At 45.8% G+C, this 22,241-nt stretch overlaps 1 protein-coding gene across 5 annotated transcripts in view; it reads left to right on the top strand.

Moving 5' to 3' along the window:
• Nucleotides 1-22,241, top strand: part of WDFY4 (WDFY family member 4) — a 297,793-nt gene that overhangs the window by 18,423 nt on the left and 257,129 nt on the right. For all 5 annotated transcript variants that reach the window (XM_021672243.2, XM_021672242.2, XM_021672241.2 and 2 more), the window contains 5 exons: nucleotides 5,776-6,026; nucleotides 15,768-15,882; nucleotides 17,039-17,145; nucleotides 19,207-19,341; nucleotides 21,823-22,012. In XM_021672243.2, the coding sequence (XP_021527918.2) occupies nucleotides 5,793-6,026; nucleotides 15,768-15,882; nucleotides 17,039-17,145; nucleotides 19,207-19,341; nucleotides 21,823-22,012 (781 nt within the window). In that variant the 5' untranslated portion in view covers nucleotides 5,776-5,792. The remainder of the gene's footprint in view (nucleotides 1-5,775; nucleotides 6,027-15,767; nucleotides 15,883-17,038; nucleotides 17,146-19,206; nucleotides 19,342-21,822; nucleotides 22,013-22,241) is intronic.

Genomic DNA, 22,241 nt, shown 5'->3' with positions numbered 1-22,241 from the left:
GCTAACAAGAAAGGGGGAAAGAATTTAAATCTTTAATTGTTTCAAAGCAACTCTTTGCTGCAGGCCCTAGCTTTTCTACAGAAGGCACTGAGTCCCAAGCTACCCCTTTGGGTCATTCCACATGCTGTCTTGCTCCGGGGCAGCTTTTCCTCATAACAGCCTTTTGGCATCTTACCTCCAAGGTCTGCTAGATCACATCTCACATCCCGAGACTTCACCTCTCTGCAAATCACTCAACAGAAAGTCAGGGATGAATACAGTCAATCAAAATGTTTACTTAGCAGCCCAAATATCAGCAACCCAGCATTGCTTCATGCTCCAGATGTTACCCTTCACTGGGGCAGCTGTGCGCAGAATGCCTGGTGTGGGTTGTTACAATGCAGCGCGAGCTCTGATGACGCCATGTATCCCTGCAGGGTGGGTGGGGGGTGGGGTGAGGGTGGACAGTGACACTCCCGCTTGGGTCCCTGCAGTCTGGTTCCCTGCACATGACACAGAGAAAGGGGAGACCGCATCATACACACAACTCACAGACTCTGGGTCCATATAGGGGCCTCTCCGGCCCTTCAGTGCCTCGCTGTCCTGGACCTCTTCCCATCATCAATGCACGAAGGGTAGAGTAGGACTGGGATCACCAGGACCATGTGGATGAGGAGAAGCCAATTCCCAGAGAGGGGAAGTGACTCAGTTAAGACACCACAGGGGCCAAGCTAGACCTGGACCCCTGCCCGTGACTCCCATCCTAGCCCCACTGCCCCCTCTGTCTTGAGGCTGTGTGAGAAGGCAAGTTGCTGCTTCAGGAGAGCAAGGCTTCCAACCTGGTCGGTCAGGGGTCTGGAGGGCTGGAGTGCTGCATGCCCCGACCCCATTCAAGCTGGGATACAGCACATCTGGCAGGGAGGAGTGGTCTTCTTTTCCTGGAGGCTCTGGGACTCCCTGCAGCCTCCTGCCCCCTTGCCCTTCCAAGGCCATGTTTCTCTGAACCCTTCCCCTAAAAGCTCACCTGCCCAAGAACCTTTCCAAGGTAGCAAGTCTTCCCCAGCCTGTGTGACTGGGCATAGTAGTTTGCCAAGCCCCTCTCCCCATCCTCGGCCCCAAGCAGCCAGTGTCCAGCTGCCTGTGTGCACTGCTGGGGTATGCTGGGCAGCAAAGCCTGGGCTGTCCACAGACCTGGGGGTGTCTGCTCTGGACACTAACTGGTGAAGAGACCCTGGGGAAGTCATCTCTCTGCTCCCACCTCAGTATCAGCTGTGGACAAAGGCTGCTAGCTTTGCCGTCACTGGATATAAAGAGGATTACATGAAGAGTTGCATGTAAATGCCTGCACTAAGTAAATACCTGCACTAAGTAGGTGCCAGTAAATACCTGTCCCCCAATCCTAACAGTGACCTGTACTGAACTGACTAATGCTAGAGGGGCCTTGTGAGCCCATCTGCTGTCATCCCCACTTTACAAATGAGGACACTGAGGCAGAGATGGGTCTTGCTACTTAGTCTAAGCCCATTGTGTTCAAACCCCAGCAGTCTAGCCCCAGAGTCTGTGCTGGGAGCCATACATGTCTGAGAGTAGACTCTCCAGGAGCCAAGGCATAGATGTGTTGTCTGTTTAACAGGATGATTTTTGTGAAAAATGTCCTGAGCTCGAGTTCCCACAGTGGGGAGTGAGTGGAGAGATGGTTGCGAAACACAGGTTTGGATCCTGTTTTTATATAAAATTTTGATATTTTGGTCATCATGGATTTCTTGGCATTAACTTTGATCTTTAAAACTGTTGCATTAAATGATTACTTCTTGGCACCTCCTTAAATCTTGTGCAGAGGTGAGTGCCTCCTTCACTGCCCTACCCTCACCCTGGCCTTGCCTGGGACTCCCCCAGTGACCCTAAGTCCCAATGGGTCACTTTTCACTCTGGATAAGAAGAGGCTGCTGGCTTGTACATGGGACCCTTCTTGAGAATGAGATGGATTAGAATGGTTTCTTCTTGCTGTTCTTCACATGGCCCTACAAAGCTACTCCCTGTTTCCTTCTATTTTCAAATAAAACTGAAGCAGGTATGGGACGATCAGCAGACAAGCAGGAGGTGGGGCAGTTGCAGCTTAGCATTTGAGTCAGATGCTGCTGCCACGCAATTTCAGGGGTCCGCATTAGTTAGAAATTCTTGTTTTTCAGAAATTCTATGTCTATTCAAGTGAAGGTGAGTCAAGTGTTTCACTTCAGTAAACATGGCTTCCCATGTACTTCAGAGGAGAGCTGGGCAGTTTCTGATCCTTCTTCTGGATCTCCAGTGACGTCCCCACTCATCACAGTTTCAAATTCTGACCCGATGCTCGCTTGACTTGCCACTTGCTGGTCCTGAAGACGGGGCATGTTAGCAGGTCCTCAGACACAGTTTACTGATGGAGCCAGTTAGTAGAGCCTGCAGGTGTGACCACGAAATGAACTTTATATGGTAGAGCCAACACTAAGCTCGCTGTTACCGTGGCTTGGAACTGGCTATATTGGTGCTAGGGATGAACATAGTGGCTTTCAGAGTCCTGGGGAAATCCTAGTAGAAACCTTCTAGTAAGAAAAATGAACTTGTTCTAAAGAAGGGTCTAGGCTAGAGAGAGAGAGATTGAGATTTGGGTGCCATCAGCACATAGGTTAATTCATTCGTGGATTCATTAACACTTTCATTCATTTATTCAATAAGATTTTATTGAGCGTCTACTCTGTGCCAGCCCCTGCTATGGGCACAATATTCTTGACTTCACAAAGCTAATGCTTAGTGGATATGTGGCTCTCAGGGGTAATTGGAGCCATGAGAATAGCTGATACCTCCTTACAAAGAACTCATGAAATGAGAACTCACTGGAGTCTGACTCCAGAACAGCAGCCGCAGGGAGCTCTGAGGAGAACGAGCCTAGACGGAGACATGCGCATCTCCTCACTCTGCAGCAAATACACAGCGAGAAACAACAGAGATGCACTTGCTCTTGATTTTATTTTACCTGTCAAATCATCAGGGTTAAAAAAATGGTAATAAAAAAGATTACACATAGAGAAATGTGAGTTCTCATACACTTATGTAGAAGGACTGTCTGTCCCTTGATAGGATTGGTGTTTCAGGAGCAGCTGTTTGGAAATATGGATCAAGAGACTGGAAAATTTATCTACCTTTAGATCCAACTATTTCCTTTTAGAAATTCAGAAATGGATTGGGATTTTGTTATTTTATCATGGACATATAAAAAAGACTTAGACGTGAAGCTTGTCATTACAGTATTTTTTATAGTAGTGAATAATTGGATATCATTTAAATACCTAAGTGTAAGGGCTTATTAAATAAACAAGCAACATTACTCTATGGCCACCATGTAGCCATTAAGAATGAAGGCATTGAAGATTTTAAATGATGTGGAAAATATTCATAATGTGCCGTTTTGACTACACAGAAAATTATAGACTAATTTATTCAAAAATGGATTGAGATAAGATATTTGCAATTTTTAAAACTAACAAAGTCCCAGCTTCTAGAATATACTCTCACAAAGCATCAAGAGAAAGACAAATAAGGAAAAAATAAGCAAAGGTTACGAGTAGTTAATTCACAGAGGAGAAATTCCAAAAGGCACGTAAAGGGATGCTCGTACTCATTAGTAACTTAGAGAAATGCAAATTAAAATGACAATGTCAGATCTCTTTCTTTCAATCAGATTGAAAACACTGTAAAGCTGGGTGATGTCAAGCAGAGTGGCAATGAGGTCACTGAGGAGCCTTCAGATGCTGTGGGGGAGATGGCCTGATGCCAGCTTTCTGAAGGCCTCTTAGCTGGTGGAACTTAGTTGAACTGAGCAGGCATGTTTCCTTGACTCTGTTCTGCTGCTTCTGCCTTCATACCCAGAGTCAGTCATGAGATCCCAATGAAGGGACCCACACAGGAGCGTCCACCCCAGCCCTGTGTACAGGACCGGATGTTGTGGCTAATCCAGCCATCTGTCACAGAGAAAGCCAACAAGTAAAATAGGCATGTGATGCTCACTTTGGAGCATAAGGCAGCAGTTAGAGGAAATGAACTTGACAAACACAGAGCCACGTGGTGGGGTCTGAAGACATAATGCTGGGTGAAAGAGTAAGAGCAGAAAAGATGCAGAACAGCATTCGCTCACTTAAGTGTATGCAGACAGAAATCAGGTGCTGTGTGTCATGCCCTGTAAGGTCCATGCTGGTGGAGCTGTACTCACCAAGCAGGGGTGTGGGTGGGATTGGGGACACAGGGAATATGAGTGGAGAACAGAGTCCCAGTGATAAAGGAATAAATGAACACAGCCAGAAAGGAGCCTGTCCAGATCAGGGAAAAGGCTGAGGGATGTGAGCAATTCCACCGCCTGCCCCTTATAGTCCACCCTGCAAAAGAAATAACCCCCCACAAACCCCCATCCCAGCGCTCAACAAAAGAAAAAGTATAACTGAAGTTGGCTTCAACAATATTATGATCACATTCTTATTAAACTCTATATTCATAGATAGAAGCTGTAATGTCAGCAGTCATGTTTCCTGGGTATGCGTAAGCATTATGTTCTTCGTGATTTTTGTGTTTCTTCCCAGTTTCCGACAATGAACTGGCATGGCTTTTGTAATAAGAAAATGATTTCCAAAAACAGTGAAGAGTTAGCAGCCTGTGTGCTCGAAGAGGAGCCCGGGGCAGACTGGGTTCTGCATATAAAGAGTGGGCCGATTTCAGAGAGGGGCTGCTTAGCCTTGCCGGTGGCACATGGCTAAATCCCATTCTAGCCTGCAAGGAATGTGTGTTTGGGCTAAAAATAAAGCATGATGTGCCCCCACCACTGCTCTAGCCAAGAGCAGAACCCTGGGGACCCACCTCTGTATGTTCCTTGGTCGCTACCCTGTTACTGTTGAATGCCAGCTGGGCTTCAGGATGGCCTCCTGCGTGGGTGATGTTGAGTTTGGGAGGGCTTTTGTTCAGGGAGCCTGAACATTTTAGTTCTTTCTTAGAGTTTACTCAACTCCAGACAAACAAACAATAAATAAACCTATGTTATGCTGTGAGTCATAATTGACTGACAACTTCTGAAGGTGTGTACCTGTGGGAGGTCACTTATCTGGTGAACTGGCCCTTGGATGTTTTCATCACGTAAGTTTTTGTTGTTGTGCTGACTTGTGTGCACTTAGAGATGAGCTCCTGTAAGCTTGGGGACCTAAAGGGTCATTTTGAGAACAAAACACTCTAAAAATATCGAGTATAAACCAAATAATGCTTAGAATGAGGAATCTATCCTTTCAGACCCATCGTAGAAGGAAGTTCTAGATATAGAATTACATGCCTCTACAAATACCAGAAACCTATTTATATCTCTCTTATGTACACAGCCCTTTAAAAGAGAAGCAGCAACAAGTAAAACAAAACAAAACAAAACCAGGCTTTAGTATTAAGGTTTGGATTTTGACACAACCATATGCCTTTGGCCCAGTTTCTTTACTTACCTAGAGAGAATAGGAGCACCTATCTGTCTGTGTGCCTGTAAGAGAGTCTGTCTGAGTTTTGTTTATCAGAGCCCACAGTGCTGGGCACACACTAGATTGTGAATTTGTATTAATCACACCTAAATCTGAATCCTGTTTTTAAAAAGTCTTCCTTATTTTAGTCAGTTTCAGATTCTTAGAGGAACTATCTTCAATAGAAACTGGGCTGAGTGAATACGGTACCTTATCCACAGTCAGAATCATCGGGAAGTGATGTGACAAGGGTGCTCACTTCTGTTTGTTCTGAATTCAGATCTGCTTTGCCACGGCATGGAGGCAGAAGATCTTTCAAAGGCTGAAGACAGAAATGAAGATCCAGGTTCCAAAAACGAAGGGCAGCTCAATGCTGTGTGGCCTGATGTCCCACATGGAGGGCAGTCCCCTGGCCCCACAGCTCTCTGGGACATGCTGGAAAGGAAGTTTCTGGAATACCAGCAGTTAACTCACAAGAGCCCCAGTGAACGTCAGAAGAACCTGTTGAGTCTTCTCCCCCTGTTCCTAAAGGTTGGTGTTCTTATTTTTGAAACTGTAAGGTGATGGGTGCTCTGGGACACTTCTGGGATGATTGCAAAGTGAAGATGGTGGTTTTATGGCATCACAAGTGGACTCCGATTGATTGCTCAGGGGAGAGTTTTCTTAGCCTGCTAGGGGCACTATAACAAAATGCCATAAACTGGGTAGTTTAGACAAAACAGACTTTTATTTCTCATGGTTTAGAGCCCGGGCAGTCTAAAATTAAGGCAGATTAAGTGTCTGGTAAGAGCTTACCTTCTGGCTCATGGAAAGCGCCTTCTTGCCATGGCCTTATATGTTAGAAGGGGTGAGGAGTCTCTCTCAGTATTCCTTTATAAGGGCACTAATCCCATTCATAAGGTAAATTATTTTCCAAAGATTCTACCTCCTGATACCATTGCCTTAGAGATTAAAATGTCAACACATGAATTTTGGGGAGACCCTAGCAAGAGTGTCATGCCAAAGATGATAAGCAAGGCTCATTTCTAGGGTGGGGAAGGACTTAGAAGGACAGATGGTTAGCTTCTGGCTAATACTGTTTCTTTAGTTTAAAAAATATTTCATTGTTCAACCACAAACCCAGCTTGGGTGCCAGAGGTAAGACCAGCTCTCTGGAAGAGAGGAGAGGCTGGTGTGTCCTGACATAAGAGTCACACGGGTAGCTGGCAACCTTGCACCCCAGGGATGCCAACACGAAGGCCTGGGAGAACCAGAATATCTTGCATCAAATAGCACCAATAATGCAAAGTGAGGTAAAATCAGTGGAGATCGCCAGAGCTTCCCTCATAAACCCAGTCACAGCCCCACTAGGGAAACCAGTGCATCTACTGGGTCTGCACTCTGGCTTGTGGCAGCTGGTGACAGCTTGGCTGTAAGGGATTTCTTTTGTTTTCTGGAAGCAGTGTTTCTGCCAGTGAGGTCTGTTGAAGTCTAGTTGTAGCATTGAAGGCATTTTTTATGAGGACTTAGCGAGTGTTTACCTGACTATGGATTTGGGGTTATTTTTGAAAAGCATATACCTATAAAACATTCAAAGCACAGAGAACACGAGCTGCCTTTCATGTTTGAAGGTTGACTAGGGAGGGTAGATGGAGGCTTTGGCATGTTTTCATTGGGAAATGCCTTTGTAAATATATTTCCTCTATCTTATTCCTCAGAAATATTTACGGGTTTCCAAAGATGACTTAGAATCTTCTTGGGAACACATTATAGGATGCATTGCATACTTAGCGATCTTTCTGTAAAAAGTTGCCGAGTAACTCACTGTCCATTAATTCATTATTTTCCTCCATGTTTTGGACTTGTAGTCCCTTTCATCTCATTTCACAGACTCATAACAAGTGCTAGCTTAGGAGAGATGGCTAAAGTTTCTCAGCCCTAGCCCTGTCTGCCCTGACAACCCCAGATTCTGAGAGGTGGGACAGTCTTACCAGAGTTCCCAGATCAACTTTGTCTTATGGAAGGGACAATTTGAGCAGTCACCAGCCCCCAGTACAAGTCACTGGTGATAAGGATGAGTTCAGCCATTGCTGAGCTGCTGGTTCTGGGTGACACCTTTCCCACCCACACAGGCAGCCTGGGCTCTGATAAAAGAACTCTGCACCTAAGAGTCAGGATTCGATTCTTTTTCACCTCCCTGTTGTTTACTTGAGAATTCATTTGTTCGTTGTACAAATATTTATTAAGCTCCTATACTCTGTTCTAAGTCCTGGGCTATGGGAGTGAAGAAGACAGAGGTCCTGTGGTCATGGTGAGTGGGGCCCAGAGCAGAGGGCACCCAAGAGCACGCTGTGCGTTTCATCTGGCCTGTAGCAGTTCAGAATGAACTAGTGGTCATTTTTTTCAAAACGGAAAGTTTTCATATGAAAATCAGATTTCTAAATTCTCTTGAAAATTTTGGTAGATCTAATACTGACAGTTGTATGGAAAGGGTTACGGGGTTCCTTGGCTTCCCTCGGCATTCACCCTAACATCTTTTCCCCAAGCCATATTTCTAATGAATGTTGTGTCACCCTACAGGCATGTGAGCTTGTGACTCCATATTAAACTGTTACTATTATAAGTGAAACTTGATACTAGTCTTTGTTTCCCAAACCCTGTCCCGATAATTGGAGGCATAATGGCCCTGTTGTTGAACATGTGGGCTTTCGAGTCAAACAGATCAAGGCTCCAGTCCTGGCTGCATCACTTATTTATCAGCTGTGCACCACTGAGCAAGTTACCAGCTATTGCTGAAACTCAGTTATCTGTAAAGTAGAATGAATAGCATTTTGCCGAGAAACTGTGAGAGTAAGACAAGACAATGATTATAAAGTCCACAGCTCATGGAAATAGACATTATTCCATTACTTTTCCACCAGCCTCCAGGGTACTTACTGCGCATAGACTGAAGCCTTTGAGATTCCTGTCACCACGATCCCCAAACTGCTGACACAATCTGTGACTCTTGATTCCTGGAGCCCACCTCTGGCAGACCCTGTAGAGGCAGGGTATTACAAGCTTCTCATAATTTTCTTAATATCTATATTATTTTGTTAAGTCCTACATGCCTACAAAACATTGTTTCTATTACGTTGTGACTAATAAAACCTGGCCAGAGTGCTCAGCCTTCTTAATTAAGAGTCACTGGTGGAAAGAAAGGTGGGGAAGATGGGAGATTTTTCTTAGGTGTAGTGCAGATTAAATCTAACCTGAGATGAAGCCTGAGAACATTTATTGGAATATAGGTCCTTGTGTAAGAAGATAAGCGTGTAACCACTCTTCTGAATTTTATAACCACAAAGCAGTGTTTTTAAGGTTTTCCATGAAGTCCTCCCTTGGAAATAACAGAACCTAAAATGTTAACGCCACTTCTCCTGGAATGTGGCTGCTAACATCAAAGCCTTCTGCATGTATTGGTTGTCATGGAAACCATACCCTGCCTGGGCTCTGAGACTCTCGAGTACCAACAAGAGTCCTGAACTCCCATGTGTAATGGAGCTCAACTCTCTGTACCCGACTCTCTTCATTTTGGGTCCAAAGAAAACTAATTAAGATAATTTGGAATATTCTTTGTTCCAAAGCCATACACACAAGGGATTTTGAATTGTCACTTCTGCTTGGAAACGGCCATGTCCCTGGGGTGTAGGGTATTGTCTGACTGGCCCAGCCTCTTTATTGATCAGACTCTGCAGGGAAGGAGTGATCTACATTGTAGTTGGGGCTGGGTGAATCAGGTTGATAGCTATGTGTGTCTCTCCTAGGTTGCTGTCACCTGGTAGTTTCAACCTTGTAAGTCATGAGATTTGATAATGGGCGTTGTCTTGTTCATCAGACTCCCTCAGAGCTACTTCTTCCATATCTTCTTCTCAGAGAAGAACTTACCTTTAGCCTGTCTGGTTTTCTCCCATATCTGACTCCTCCAAACACAGAGCAGGCATGATGAACTTTCCCCTATCCATGTCATTGTTTATACTTGAATCTGCAGTAACTGCTAGGCAAGTACAAAGGTGGGCTTGGTTTGTGCTACAGTGAATCCCAGCCCCACTGCCTCTTGAGTTGAAGAGAGGCTGCAAGGGTGCTAACGTACTCAACATTTTAGCTACTGTCCAGGTAATAAGGAAGAGCCTAACGGAATCTCAACAAACTGGAATCCCAAAAAGGAGCTGCCCTGAGGGAAAGAGTGAGAAATGGGGTTCTCACCCAGAACAACAGGCTCCGTCCTCACCTAGGCTTCCTCGCTCCTCTTGTTAGGTCAAAGAGTTCTTAGCCAGGGCAAGTTGAAGACTGTTTCAGTCCTGATCTAGGGTCAGATTCTTCCCAATCCAGCCTTTTCCCCCTATCTTTAATTTCTTTTTAATACCACTCTGTTCTTCCTTTGACCTGTGCTAACCAATCTGTATATAAGAAATGAGGCTAAGAGCTAAAATGACACCCTAGGTTCCAACATGAGGAAAGGGCAGAGCCAAGACTTAAACTCAGGCACCCTGATGCCCAGGTGAGCGGCTGTTTCCACTGAAGATAGCTAGGAAATATCCAACAGGCTCTAACTAGCTAGCCAGACATTCTGTTCAGTGTTTACATGTCCTCACAATAATGCTGTGATGTAGGTAGTATTTTTATCTCAGCTTTATAAGTGAGGAAGGAAAGGTTTAAGGATATTGTATAACTTGGCTAAAGCCACCCAGTTGTCAGCTGGGAGCAGAGCATCATCTGTGCAGTCTGCTGCAGGTCTGCATTGTTTACCACTGGGTGTCCTTGCTCAGTGCGGGGTTCCTAGGATAGGGCAGATGTGGTTTTTCTTTCCTTATCCCATGACTCACTGGACAATAGCTTTGCCTGGCTAACACCTTACCTTTCCCTTCAGCTCAAAAACAATGTCACTCCCACACATAGGATGTTTAGATTGCTACTCTAGGATGTTGCAGATAGGGAGGAAGTTTTACTTCATAACACAGAAGCAACACAGAGCCAATGACTTCTGTGGTGTGCAGGGTAGTGCTTTTAAGAAAGACTCAATAGACTGTTGTTCTCTTCCTGCCAAGAGTCTTGGGCTTTGGTCTTTTGAAACCTTTCCCATCATAGGCTCTAATATCAAAGGAAGAAGGTATTCTTCTCACAAGCATGGGAAGGTTCTGGCCTTTGGAGGAAGAAAAGCATTTGAGGTTCTCACATTACACAGAGATATCCTGTAATAATAGAAATAGGGAAATCTAGAGCTACAGAGGTAGCCACTGAAGTTTATTCTTAGAATGTGGACTTTGAGAGAAAGCAGAAAGTAAAATAGAGAATCCTCAGCAATTTGTGTAAAATCTCTCAATGACTGAGATAGACAATCTCAGGGGGTGGGACTGCATTGAAGAAAAGGGAGATATATGGATGTGATAGATTAGAGGTGCTATGAATGGGCTCACACTCCTCTCTTCAAGAGATGGGATTTCTGTATCCCCTCCCCTTGAATCTAGATGAATTTGTGATGACTGGGCTAATGGAACAGGGCAGAAGAGATATTTTCAGGCATAGGCCTCAAGAGACTCAGAGTTTCTTCTTCCTGTCACTTGGCATACTCACTCCTAGAGTATAGCTGCCATGTTGTGAGGAAGCCCAAGTAGTTCTGAGTGAATGCCTGTGTGGAGAGGATCCAAGGCCCTGACCTTGAGGCTATACTTACTGCTGGCTGCCAGCACCATCTTGCCAGCCCATCCAAGAGCACATCATCTTGGAAGTGGATCTCTTAGCTCCCGTTGGCTGCCCTAGCAGAGTGGAGCACAGAAAAGCTGTCCCTGCTGAGCCTCGCTCACATTTCAGATCCACGAGCAAAATAAATGATTGCTATTGTTTTGAGCCACTGAATTTAGGGGTGGTTTTTCATGCAACAACCTGATTTTCCAGAACAGTGGCTAACATAAGAAGGAATACATCCATTTCCTAGTATGGAGGGATTGAAATGAACGCTAACTTAGTTGTACTTAGAGGTCAGTGTATTTGGGTTTTTTTTGTGTGTGTGCATATGTGCACATTCCTAGGCTGACCACTCAGACAACGGTGCAGAGTTTATGATGTTGACTATGGTCAATCATTCTTGTAAAACCCAAGCGTGGATCTAACTGATGATTGAAGAAAGATAAACACCATTAAGTAAAATACCAAAGATGATCAATAATTATTTTTAAGTGTGGTGTCCAAGGGGCGAGCAGGGTAAACACCCCTGTTTGTCCACTCCTGACTCTACCCCATCTTGGAGTGGGGCCTGCAACATGGTTTATTCCCATGATGGGGAAATAACATTTCTGCTGTTTTGTTATTTTAGCAAAGTTTTGATGCACCATTTTTTTTTAACAGAGGGTCCACTGTGTCATACTAGCAGGGAAACTTCATGCAAAGTCTCAGACGTGTTTTGAGCTTGCTTAAAGACAAATCCCCCAAACTCTGCAGTAATTGAGTAATAATGACATTTTGTTCATGCCGGAATACCAACCGTGTTCTCTTTGTCATTCAAAATCTGGATTTTTCCTCTCATCTCCCCTAGAGCTTTTGCCATTCTTTATTTTCCTTTGGAGACCAGAGCATCATTTTCTTTCTCTTTCTTCCATGTGAGGGGACAGCCACGAGGCATGATGATGCAGCTTAGATAATGTTAGCAAATAAAAGTTTTTAAAAATATTGAGCAATATTCTCCCAGCATGTAAATCCCAGTTTGGGAAAAAATTAGGGCCTTTTGGAAGCTGCCTTAACTCTTCGGGGTCCCCATGGTACCATTCAGTAAATGATTGGCTCTGTGCATCAAACAGCACCCCGGTGGCCTGAAAGAGTTAATGCAGCTTCTAAAAGTGCCCTTCGAGGTCCCAGGAAGGAGTCTGGGCCTTGGGAGATCTGGCTCAGAGTACAATTACTGTTCAGCTCACAGTGGCCCAATTTGCTTTATTGTAGAGTGCCTCCTGGAGTCCCACTGCTCCAGAGACGATATAGATGCTTCTGAGTCAACTGCCTGCAAATTGGTCTTTGAGGGGTTTGTCAGTGCAGGGAGGAGTTGCAGGGATTTGTTAGAAAGACATCATAGCAGAGTTCTCGTTTCTACGGAGGGAAATCATCTTGCCACAGAAATTCCAAGTCGAAAGTACAGACGTTTTCTCTCCAGGGATTAACAAGTCTGAGTGGCAGCTGACTTCTAGGTGACAGCCATAAGTTTCGTAGATGTATAAATGCTATTTTGGGTATGTTCATGTGTGTGTGAAATAATTCAAACCTTGACTCTGCCACCTAACCGATTCCTCTTAAACTCCAGCTCAGCCTCAGTTTCTATAAAGTGGGCCTAATAATAGTACAAACCTCAAAGGCTTGTTGTGAGGACTAGCGGATCTAATGCATGGAAGTGTACTACATGGTGTAAGTGTTTGGCATAGCACCCAGGCTCAAAACATGTAGTCGTTGTTACTGTGTATCGTGGGTTTCATATTTGTTTCATTCACTTACCAAGTATTCGTTGGAGGTCTGCTATGTCCAATAGTGTTTAACAGTGATCTAGCATTTTGGTTGTTTTAGCAAAGTTCTAACCCGCTACTTTAAAAAAATTTATATAAGAAAATGCCAACCAAGTCTATTTATAGGGTAGAAAAAAATTCAGATCCATACAAAATTTTGCTCAAAACACACGAGTACTCACAATCCAGTATATAATAAATAAAACACTTCAGATAAACTAAAGCTCCCTGTGTACACATTCTTTAGCTTATTTCCCTCCCTTCGTCCTCCAAGGGGGTTTCCTCTCTTGAATTTGGGATGCCTCATTCCCTAGGTGGATGTTCACTTCTATTAGCTACATACACAGCCTTCTGTAACATGCAATCTAGTCTTGCAGGATTTTGTAGACTCATATCGTCGTATACTTGTACAACTTGCTTTTTTCACTCAACATTCTATTTCTGGGATTCATCCATGTTGATGCATCTAGCTCTATTTTCTTTTCAGTGCTATATAGTATCCTATTATATAACTATACCACAAATTATTCATTGTCTTATCAATGCATATTAAGTATTTTTTTTTCCAGTTTTTCACAGCCACAAGTAATGCCCCACAAATATTTCCTGTCTAGTACCTGGGCCAGCATTTCTTTAGGGAATATACCTAGGACTGAAATTGCCAGGTGGTAGGGTGTGTGCCCTGTAACTTTATTGGATTAGGTTAAACCCTTCTTCAAAGGGTTCTTCCAACTGATACTCTGTTAGTAGCACATGGGGGGTTCCTGTGATCCCTCCCGTTCTGCTACATTTGGTATTGTCAGGTTTTTCATTTTTGCTAATTCGAAAAGAAGAAAATATTGAAGTTTCAATATGCACTTTCCGGGTCATTAGTAATTTGTTATTTATTTTATCTTATACAAATGACCTTTTTTATTTGTCTCTTTTGTTGTTTTTATAAAAAGCAGGTTGTTTGTCTTTTTCTTATCAATGTTTAGGAGTCTGGATACCAATCCACTGTCATTGGCACACATTGTGAATATTTTCTCCCAACTTGTGGCTTGCCTTTTCACTTGGTTTATAGTATCTTTTAATAAAGAGAAGATTTTTAAAGGTTTTTATTTTTTAACAAACATAATGCCACAGCAAGACACACATTAAAAATGTTTTTCCTCTTGGATTTTGAAGCCCTCCTCATCTTTCCTAGATGGAAGAGCTTAGATTGAAAAAGAGCTCATTTGGGCCTTTGGGCAGGAGCTTAATTGAAAGTGGACAGTGAGTGGTGCTGAGTGGAAGCAGTGCTGCAAAACTGCCTTCCATGGAGGCCACGGATGCCTGGAATGTGCACAGCAGCTGACCTTCCTGGTGGAAACCAGGGATGAGGAATATCTCCAGAACTCAAGTCCTGGACCAAGGGCGATACCTCCACTCTGACCGTCGGTCTGGAACGAGCCCTTCTCATCTCAGGGCTAGGAAACTTAGTCCTACTTAGTCCCACAACACAGTAGAGCAAAGAGAAAAGGCTGTCTGCCCAAAGACTTGGATGAAAATCAGACTTAACAAACAGGACTGCTACAGAAATAGGGAGGGAATTCTGAAAAGAGCCTGGCATTTCAAACAGAATTTTAAAACTCATGACTTCTACTAAATAGTATCCTAAATAATAAGGGGAAAAAGTCTGCAGAAAAAGGTGACCAGGTGGGATAGAAATACAGAAGGGGCGGATAAGAAAGAATTGTAAGGAAATTGAAAAAGAGAAGATTAAGAACATCAATTTGGACTGGAGAAGAATTTTTTAAGCCTGGAACTAAAGCCAGAAAATGAAAGAATAGATTGAGAAATTTGATTTCATAGGAATTTCAGATTTTTGTATAGCAAAAGTGAACAATAACAAATCAAAAGACAAAATGACAAACTCAAAATAACTGCAGTTATGTTATGGACCATCTAACTTTTTTTTGATATACAAAGAGCTCTTTTAAATAAATAATAGCAAAAACCCTAGTAAAGTAATAGCGTTAAGAGTGAAAACAGGCAATCAAGAAAGATGAAAAGAGGTTTTCTACCCTAGAAATTGAAAGATTGCCTTCTGAAGTTATTTTTTCTCTTCTGAAGATATTTTTTCTCTTCTGAAGTTTTCCATTAAAGGAGAGCAGGCAGAGCGATGCTCAATTTTGCTGAGGGTGTGGAGAAACCTGTCTGCTCATGGGAGGCCTGGGGAGTCTCATCTGGTCAACTTTGTCTGGAAGCCGAGTTAGTAACATGTACCAAAGCATCAGAAAATAAAAGCACACTCTCTAATTTGCAATCCCACTTTTTGGAATTTATCTAAAGGAAATAATTGAATGACTAAAATTGGGTTATCTGTACAGGATTTGAAACTGTATATGAGGAGCATCAGTGAGACACAGGGGTGGCTGGGTGAGGGCTGAGGGAGGGGGAGACCTGGAGAGGCGCTCCCGGTGCTCCCATGGGGGCAGCAGGCTCCTGGCAGGGCCATCCACCTATGCCAGATGCAGCATGCTGTGAGGAAGGTGGTGGACCGGGCTCTGCATGTTTGGCATTTCAGGGGCTCGTGTTCAGGGGGATGTCTGGGCAGTTGGAGAATTTGGAGGCATTGGTGTAGGGATGGTGGTTGGGGCTGTGAGGGTGGGTGATGTGGTGGTGTTTTGCATGTCCCTGGGAAATGGAGTCAAGCCATCAGCTTAGGCTGGTGAAGGGTGGCATGGTGGGCGGTGCTTATGCCCTGCTTGTGGCATTGCCATCTCTGAACGAGACCTGTCTGTTGCTTCAGGCCTGGGAACACTCCGTGGGGATCATCTGCTTTCCCAGTCTCCAGAGGCTGGCAGAAGATGTATCTGACCAGCTTGCCCAGCAACTCCAGAAGGCCCTTGTGGGGAAGCCTGCAGGTAAGAGCATGGAGGTGCTGGCAGGCTCTCTACAGAGAGCAGTGCAGCCCTGCACACCCTCCCAGGCCTCTCTGCTTTCACGTGAGCTAGAATGTTGCCTGCCAATGAGCAGGAGGGCCTCACTCTGCCACTGAGTGCCTTGGGGACCAAAGGAAATGCAGGATGAAGGAAGGGGGTTCGGGGAGCTTTGCTGCTCCCAGGACATATAGACAAATACACACACACACTGCACACAATACATTATGCACAAACACACATAGACACACTACACACAGATGTTATACACAGACACTACACACAGATGTCATACACAGATACACAGACACACAGAGACACACATGCTACACACACAGGCACACACATTACATTATACACACACACAGACACTACGCACAGATGTTACACACACAGATGTCATACACAGATACACAGACACACAGAGACACACACATATACTACACACATAGACACACACATTACATTATACACACACACATAGACACACTACACACAGACATTACGCACAGATGTTATACACAGATACACACAGACACACAGAGATACAGAGACACACATATACACTAATACATATACACAGTACACACAGACACTGCACACAGATATTATACACAGATACACAAAGACACACATATGCTACACACACAGATACACACATTACATTATACACACAGACACACTATGCACAGACACTACACACAGATGTTATACACAGATACACACAGAGATACAGAGACACACACATATACTACATACACATACACACTACACAGAGACACATAGAGAGACTACTCACAGAAACTACTCACACACACACACACACTCTGCACACATGAAGACACACCCAGAAACACTACACACAGAGATACACATAGGCATGCACAGACAGATACACGACAACATAGACACACACACACAACATGCAGGGGACCACAGTCTCTGGGTCTTCCAAGGAGATTAGTCTGGCAGGGTGTGGAACATTTAGTAGAGATGCAGGTAGCCTTGGGGATTGTGTAGGCAAGATGCCAAAGTCCTCTACAGACACTCAGCCACATCTCCTGGGAAGAGGGGATCCTGGATGGAGGCGAAGCTGAGCGGGCAGGTAGCTGTATGCCCTGCTGGTGACACTGTCTTCCAGAGCAAGCTCGGTTGGCGGCTGGGCAGTTGCTGCGGTGGAAGGGGGACGTGGATCAGGATGGCTACTTGCTCCTGAAGTCGGTGTACGTGCTCACAGGGACAGACTCGGTGAGTTTCAGTCCATCGGCCTCTACTCTGGGCACTGCTCATCCAGGTGCAGAGGGAGGTCCAGCACAGGGTGGTGGCATGTCCCAAAAGGGTCTTTCCTTTCATAAAACAGATTTATTATTTCTCCTCCCTCCTCCTCTTCTGGTATAGAACATGGACTTCAGAGTTGGAAATTCCCACTTTCTCAGTTGACAAGTTGTGTGTAACTGTGTTGCTTTACCTTCCTGTCCCGTGGTTGCATTTCTAATTTTAGGATTGAGGATAATAACGCCTCTTTTCTGGGGTTACTGTGGGATTGTTAATGGCTGATGTTTATTGAATACTTCCTACACGTGGGGCAAGGCTGGGTGTGTCCCAGACATCATCAGTGAATCCTCCCAAGGACCCTATGAATTAGATCACCGTGATGCCAGTGAGTGATGAGAACGCAGGCTTACCTATGCTGTGCATCTGTGATCTGTCTGACTCCAGATCCCATGCTCAGAGCCACTGTTCTTTGTTTCTTCCTGTTAGGGTCAGCCTGAATGATGTGCCCTCTAGGTATCGCCTAGAGATGAGGGATCTCCTCTTCCTTCCCTTCCCACCCATGCCCGCTGCAGGCCAGGAACAGCTGCCCTCAGTGTAATTTCTCCAAATTCTTCCAGCCTCTACCTGTTACCAGTTCCAAAGCTGCTTCACTAGATGAACCCAGACATGAGATGGGCATTTGCAGCCATACATGGAAGGGTGACAGGAGCATATCATGCAGTGCTTGTCTGGGGTCAGGGGGTGGTGTTTGACCTGGGAAGTTAACTGAAGGGAGGACCCCCTGAGTCTTCTTCAGGTAAACTGCCTGCACCACTGTCAGGCACAGCGGCCTGAAGCACAGCATGAGGGCTCATCTCATCTGCTCCTGGGCAAGGAGTCTCTGCAGTCTGATTGGTGACACATTAACCTAAGGGCGTGTTTTTCACTGCCTGTGAATGGTGCGTCAGGGGTGAGGTGGGGGAAGGACAGGGAGAACTGCCCTGATGGGGTCAAGATTAACAAGATGTCAAATACATGGAGGACAGTACCTTGCACTGTCAACCTTTCAGGAGAAAGCTAGGACCAGCAGCCTGCGTCTAGTCCTGATCCTGGTCCAGATTGTACATTCATCGTTCTCTTTCTCTGACTTCCTCATAGTGTCTATCAGGTTAACCAGTGGGGTGGGAAGTTGCATGGACAGCGTTCCATAGGTTGACCTCACAGATGCTCACATATGCATGTGCACACACACGTGTGCACACACACATGCACACATGCATGCACTCACAGGTGCTCACATGTGCGCATGCACACATGCATGCATGCGCGCGCACACACACACACACACAGAGGCTGCAGCTGAAGTAATCCCAGTGGAGCTGCAGGCAAAGCCCCAGGAACAAAGACCCCAGGAAGCTCCTGGGATGCTGGTCTCCATCTGTGCAGACTTCCTGTCCTCTTGGCTTCTGTCTGGCAGCCCTGAGCTATTTAGTTGAGATGCTGGCTGATTGTCAGTCATCACCTATTAGACTGTTTGGACCTTGATGAGATCTGTCTGGGATCTAGATGAGAGGGCAGGGAGGGGCCTGATCAGGTCCTCACCACAGTTGTTCACACACACATTACCAACCTCCCCTCCAGACTGCCTTCCCTTCCTAATCATGAGTCCACGGACCACCTCCTAGTCAGGAGGCCCCAGACCACAGTCACCCAGGAGGATTTGCTAGGAAGCCCTTGTATTCTAATTTCTACAGTCCCTCTCCTTTTCCCTCCTTTCCAACCACCCTCCCTCCCTCCCTTCCTTTCTTCCTTCTTTCTATCTATGAATCTTATAAAGGAGCTATGGAGCACATAGTAGGCACTTTATATAAACTTAATCATCACAGCCACCCTAGGTGCATCCTCTGGTTGTCAGCATTTCACACTTGAGGACTGAAGCTTAGAGGGACTGCCCCCCAGCCCCACTGAAATAGCTGCAGGGGCCTGCTCCTGGGTCTGGGCTGACCTGCCTCTGCTGTCTTGCTACCTGGGGTCACATGTGCTCTTCTCTTGCAGGAGACGCTGGGCAGGGTTGCTGAGTCTGGGCTTCCAGCCCTGCTCTTACAATGCCTTTACCTCTTCTTTGTCTTTCCTCTGGACAAAGATGAGCTTTTTGAGAATGATGTTCAAGTTCAAAGGATGTTTGTGCAGGTGAGTTCGAGGAGGGCCTCCATCTCCCTGGGTCAAAATTTCACTTCGGGGACAGACTCTCCGATGCTTCCCGGAGATGTTTTTATCTTTCTCAGCCCTGGTTCCCAAGCTCCTCTGCTCTCCCAGAGGGTCCAGCCTCCCCTGCCCCTCACCCCCCACCCTCATGCTCTGCACGGCCTGCATGGTTGGAAAATGAATTGCCTCCTCTTCTCTGCACTCTCATCTTGTCCCTGTAGCACTGTCCCGTCCCTTGCTCTCTCCCAGAAATGTGGTCCCCTGCCTCTGCACTTAGCTTCCCTGCACCCACCCAGCTCCCCTCCTCCAGTCTACATTCCTGAGTCTTGCCCACCCTTCCTGGCATCTGGAACCTCCTCTCTGCCCCCTTCTCCTCTGTTAACAAGCACAGTCTGCCCCACTAGCTAAACATAGCTAATTATTTTCTCAGTATAAGCTTTGTACCCACCCCTGTGCCATGGCCTCACATGGGTCACCTCCATGAGCCCTCTCTGCCATCCCAGGATACATCTGTAAGTAGTGTTGTCATCCTCGGTCCCTACAAACTGAGGCATGGTGAGTGTGCACGGGGTCTGGGGTCACAGAGGTCTGGGGTGGGGCTGAGATTGGCACCCTTGAGTAAACTTGCATTTACCTGTTCTCAGCGCCTCTTCCCTTCCTCTCAGAACACATCTCAGGCCTCTAAGTATCAAACACGATTTCCTCCTGTCATTCCCCATCTTTCTTCTTCTCTTTGACTGACTAACTTCTCACCTTCTCCCCCTGTCCACTTCCGGGCAGTTTTTGCTTTATCAGCTTCTGAGACGCTGAGCTCTCCAGAAAACCCTTCCTGCTCCCTGAGCTTGTGAGGGAGGGTACAGAGGACTGTGGGGCCTGTCACTGTGTGTCCAGTGTCTGCAGTGTCTCACACAGAGCAGGTGCTTGCAACTGTTCAGTGAATTCCCAAATGCAGCTGTCCATGGTACACATGTGTCCACATTAGCGTCCACATTAGACAAATTCCCAAGCCCATTCTTCATTTCCAGGGGGTAGTCCCTGAGTTCTGGCAGTTTCCATTAAAGTGGGTTACCCTCTGAGTTGCATTTGTTGAAATGTAGGTGTTATCTGCTTGTACGTAAATCATATTCTAAGTGGAGGCCAGGACACTGCACCACGCACTTTCGCAAATGTTTACTGTGTGGCTTTTAGGTGCCCTGCAGGGAAGTAGTGCAGGGTCTGCCTTCGAAGTCCTGTGTGTGTGGACAGAATGTGTGCTACAGGGAATAGACCACACCTACATTCCTCAAGGGCTTCTGTTACTTTCACAAAAATATACGGAGCCCCTACTGTGCGAAGCTCTACGCCACACCTATGGTTACTGCAGCAAGCATAGGGCTTCACTTTGAGAGGTGACAGAAGGGTGAAGAAGCCAAACAAGGGGAAAACGATCCAGGAACAAGTGCGTAGTCAGCAATGAAAAAGAAAAACAGAGATGGGCTTTGCTCTGTTGCCCAGGCTGCAGTGCAGTAGTTAGCAATTTTTTTAAGTGCTATGTAGGTAAAGCCAAAGGTGTGCTGGGCGATGAGGGTGAGAGGCCGTGATCTGTATTAGAGAATCAGTGGAGTCTGTTCTGAGGGCGTGGCATTTAACCAGAGAGCTGAGGGTTGGCAGGGTCAGAGGAGGCAACCTGGCCTGTTGGGGTGGAGGAAGTGGAGAGGAGCAGAGAAATGACCATGCAAGCCCAGGCGCAGGTGAGACCTTGGTCACGTGGCCACACCTACCTGCAAGGCAGGCAGGGAAATGGGACCTGCAGCTGAGGTCCACGACGCCCAGTTTCCCTCTGTATGAGCCTAGAAGGAGCGAATGCCTGCATTCCCATGGAAGGAGCTTGTGATATTTGCCACACTGGCAGCAGGTCCTGTTGGACCACCAAGAACCCAAGGGAGTGGATAAAGTGGGTGAGAAGACAGTGCTGGGATTTTATCCCACATGGAGAGGAAGCTTTTGTAAATCCATCTGTTAGCCATCAGGAAAGGGAGTTGGTGGAAACAAGGAACCCAGTTAGGAGGTTGTATGCTGACTCCGTGGTCTTATGGAGAAGTAGAGTCTGAGTGTCAATGAGGAATTCTGAAACACTTCCCTTTTAAAATAGCTCAGGGTCCTGTTAATTCTATACCTTAATTGTGGGTGACATTTTTCAGTAGTTCCATTAAAACGATACAAAGTGAATTACTTATTTATTATTCTGATTTGGAAGGGATAACAATTACTTGTATAGGGCTGATGTGGTCAGACTGGAGCCCCAGGCCCTGCCACCTTTTCCTAGGGGGCTCTGTTGACCTGCTAGTCTAGAGCAGAGGGTGACCCCATGCAATCCCACTGAGACATGCCCATCAGTGCTCCAGAGAAATAGGGAACAAATCTGTCCGAGGAAGGAGGCTTCCTAACCAGGTATCCTTGACTGTTTATCTTCTTCTTATTTTTCAGATGTTGCTCAATATTTGCAGTGACTCTCAGGGCCTGGAGGGACTCCTCTCAGGAAGTGAGCTGCAGTCTCTGCTGATTGCCACGACCTGTCTTCGGGAGCACAGCTGCTGCTTCTGGAAGGAGCCCACCTTCTGTGTGCTGAGAGCAATCTCCAGGGCCCAGAACCTCAGCATCATCCAGTACCTGCAGGGTACGGCCTGGGAGACTAGGTGTGGGCTGTGGGCCACGGAAGGGCTTTCCTTGAACTCAGAGCAAAGGCTGAGGGATCACTTTATATGAGACATGGGATGCTCTTGCAGCCTCCATAGAATTCTGGGACCAAAGAAGAGATGAATGGGCAGCCATACCCGGGAGATAATTCTACATTGCTTAGCTCCCTTCATAAAAGTGACTTTCTTGTTCATTTTGCTGCTCCATTG

This window comes from Aotus nancymaae, unplaced genomic scaffold (assembly GCF_030222135.1).
Source record: "Aotus nancymaae isolate 86718 unplaced genomic scaffold, 86718_ANA_hifiasm-v0.15.2.pri h1tg000099l, whole genome shotgun sequence".
Lineage (NCBI taxonomy): Eukaryota > Metazoa > Chordata > Mammalia > Primates > Aotidae > Aotus > Aotus nancymaae.
This window is presented reverse-complemented; position numbering and strand designations above follow the sequence as displayed.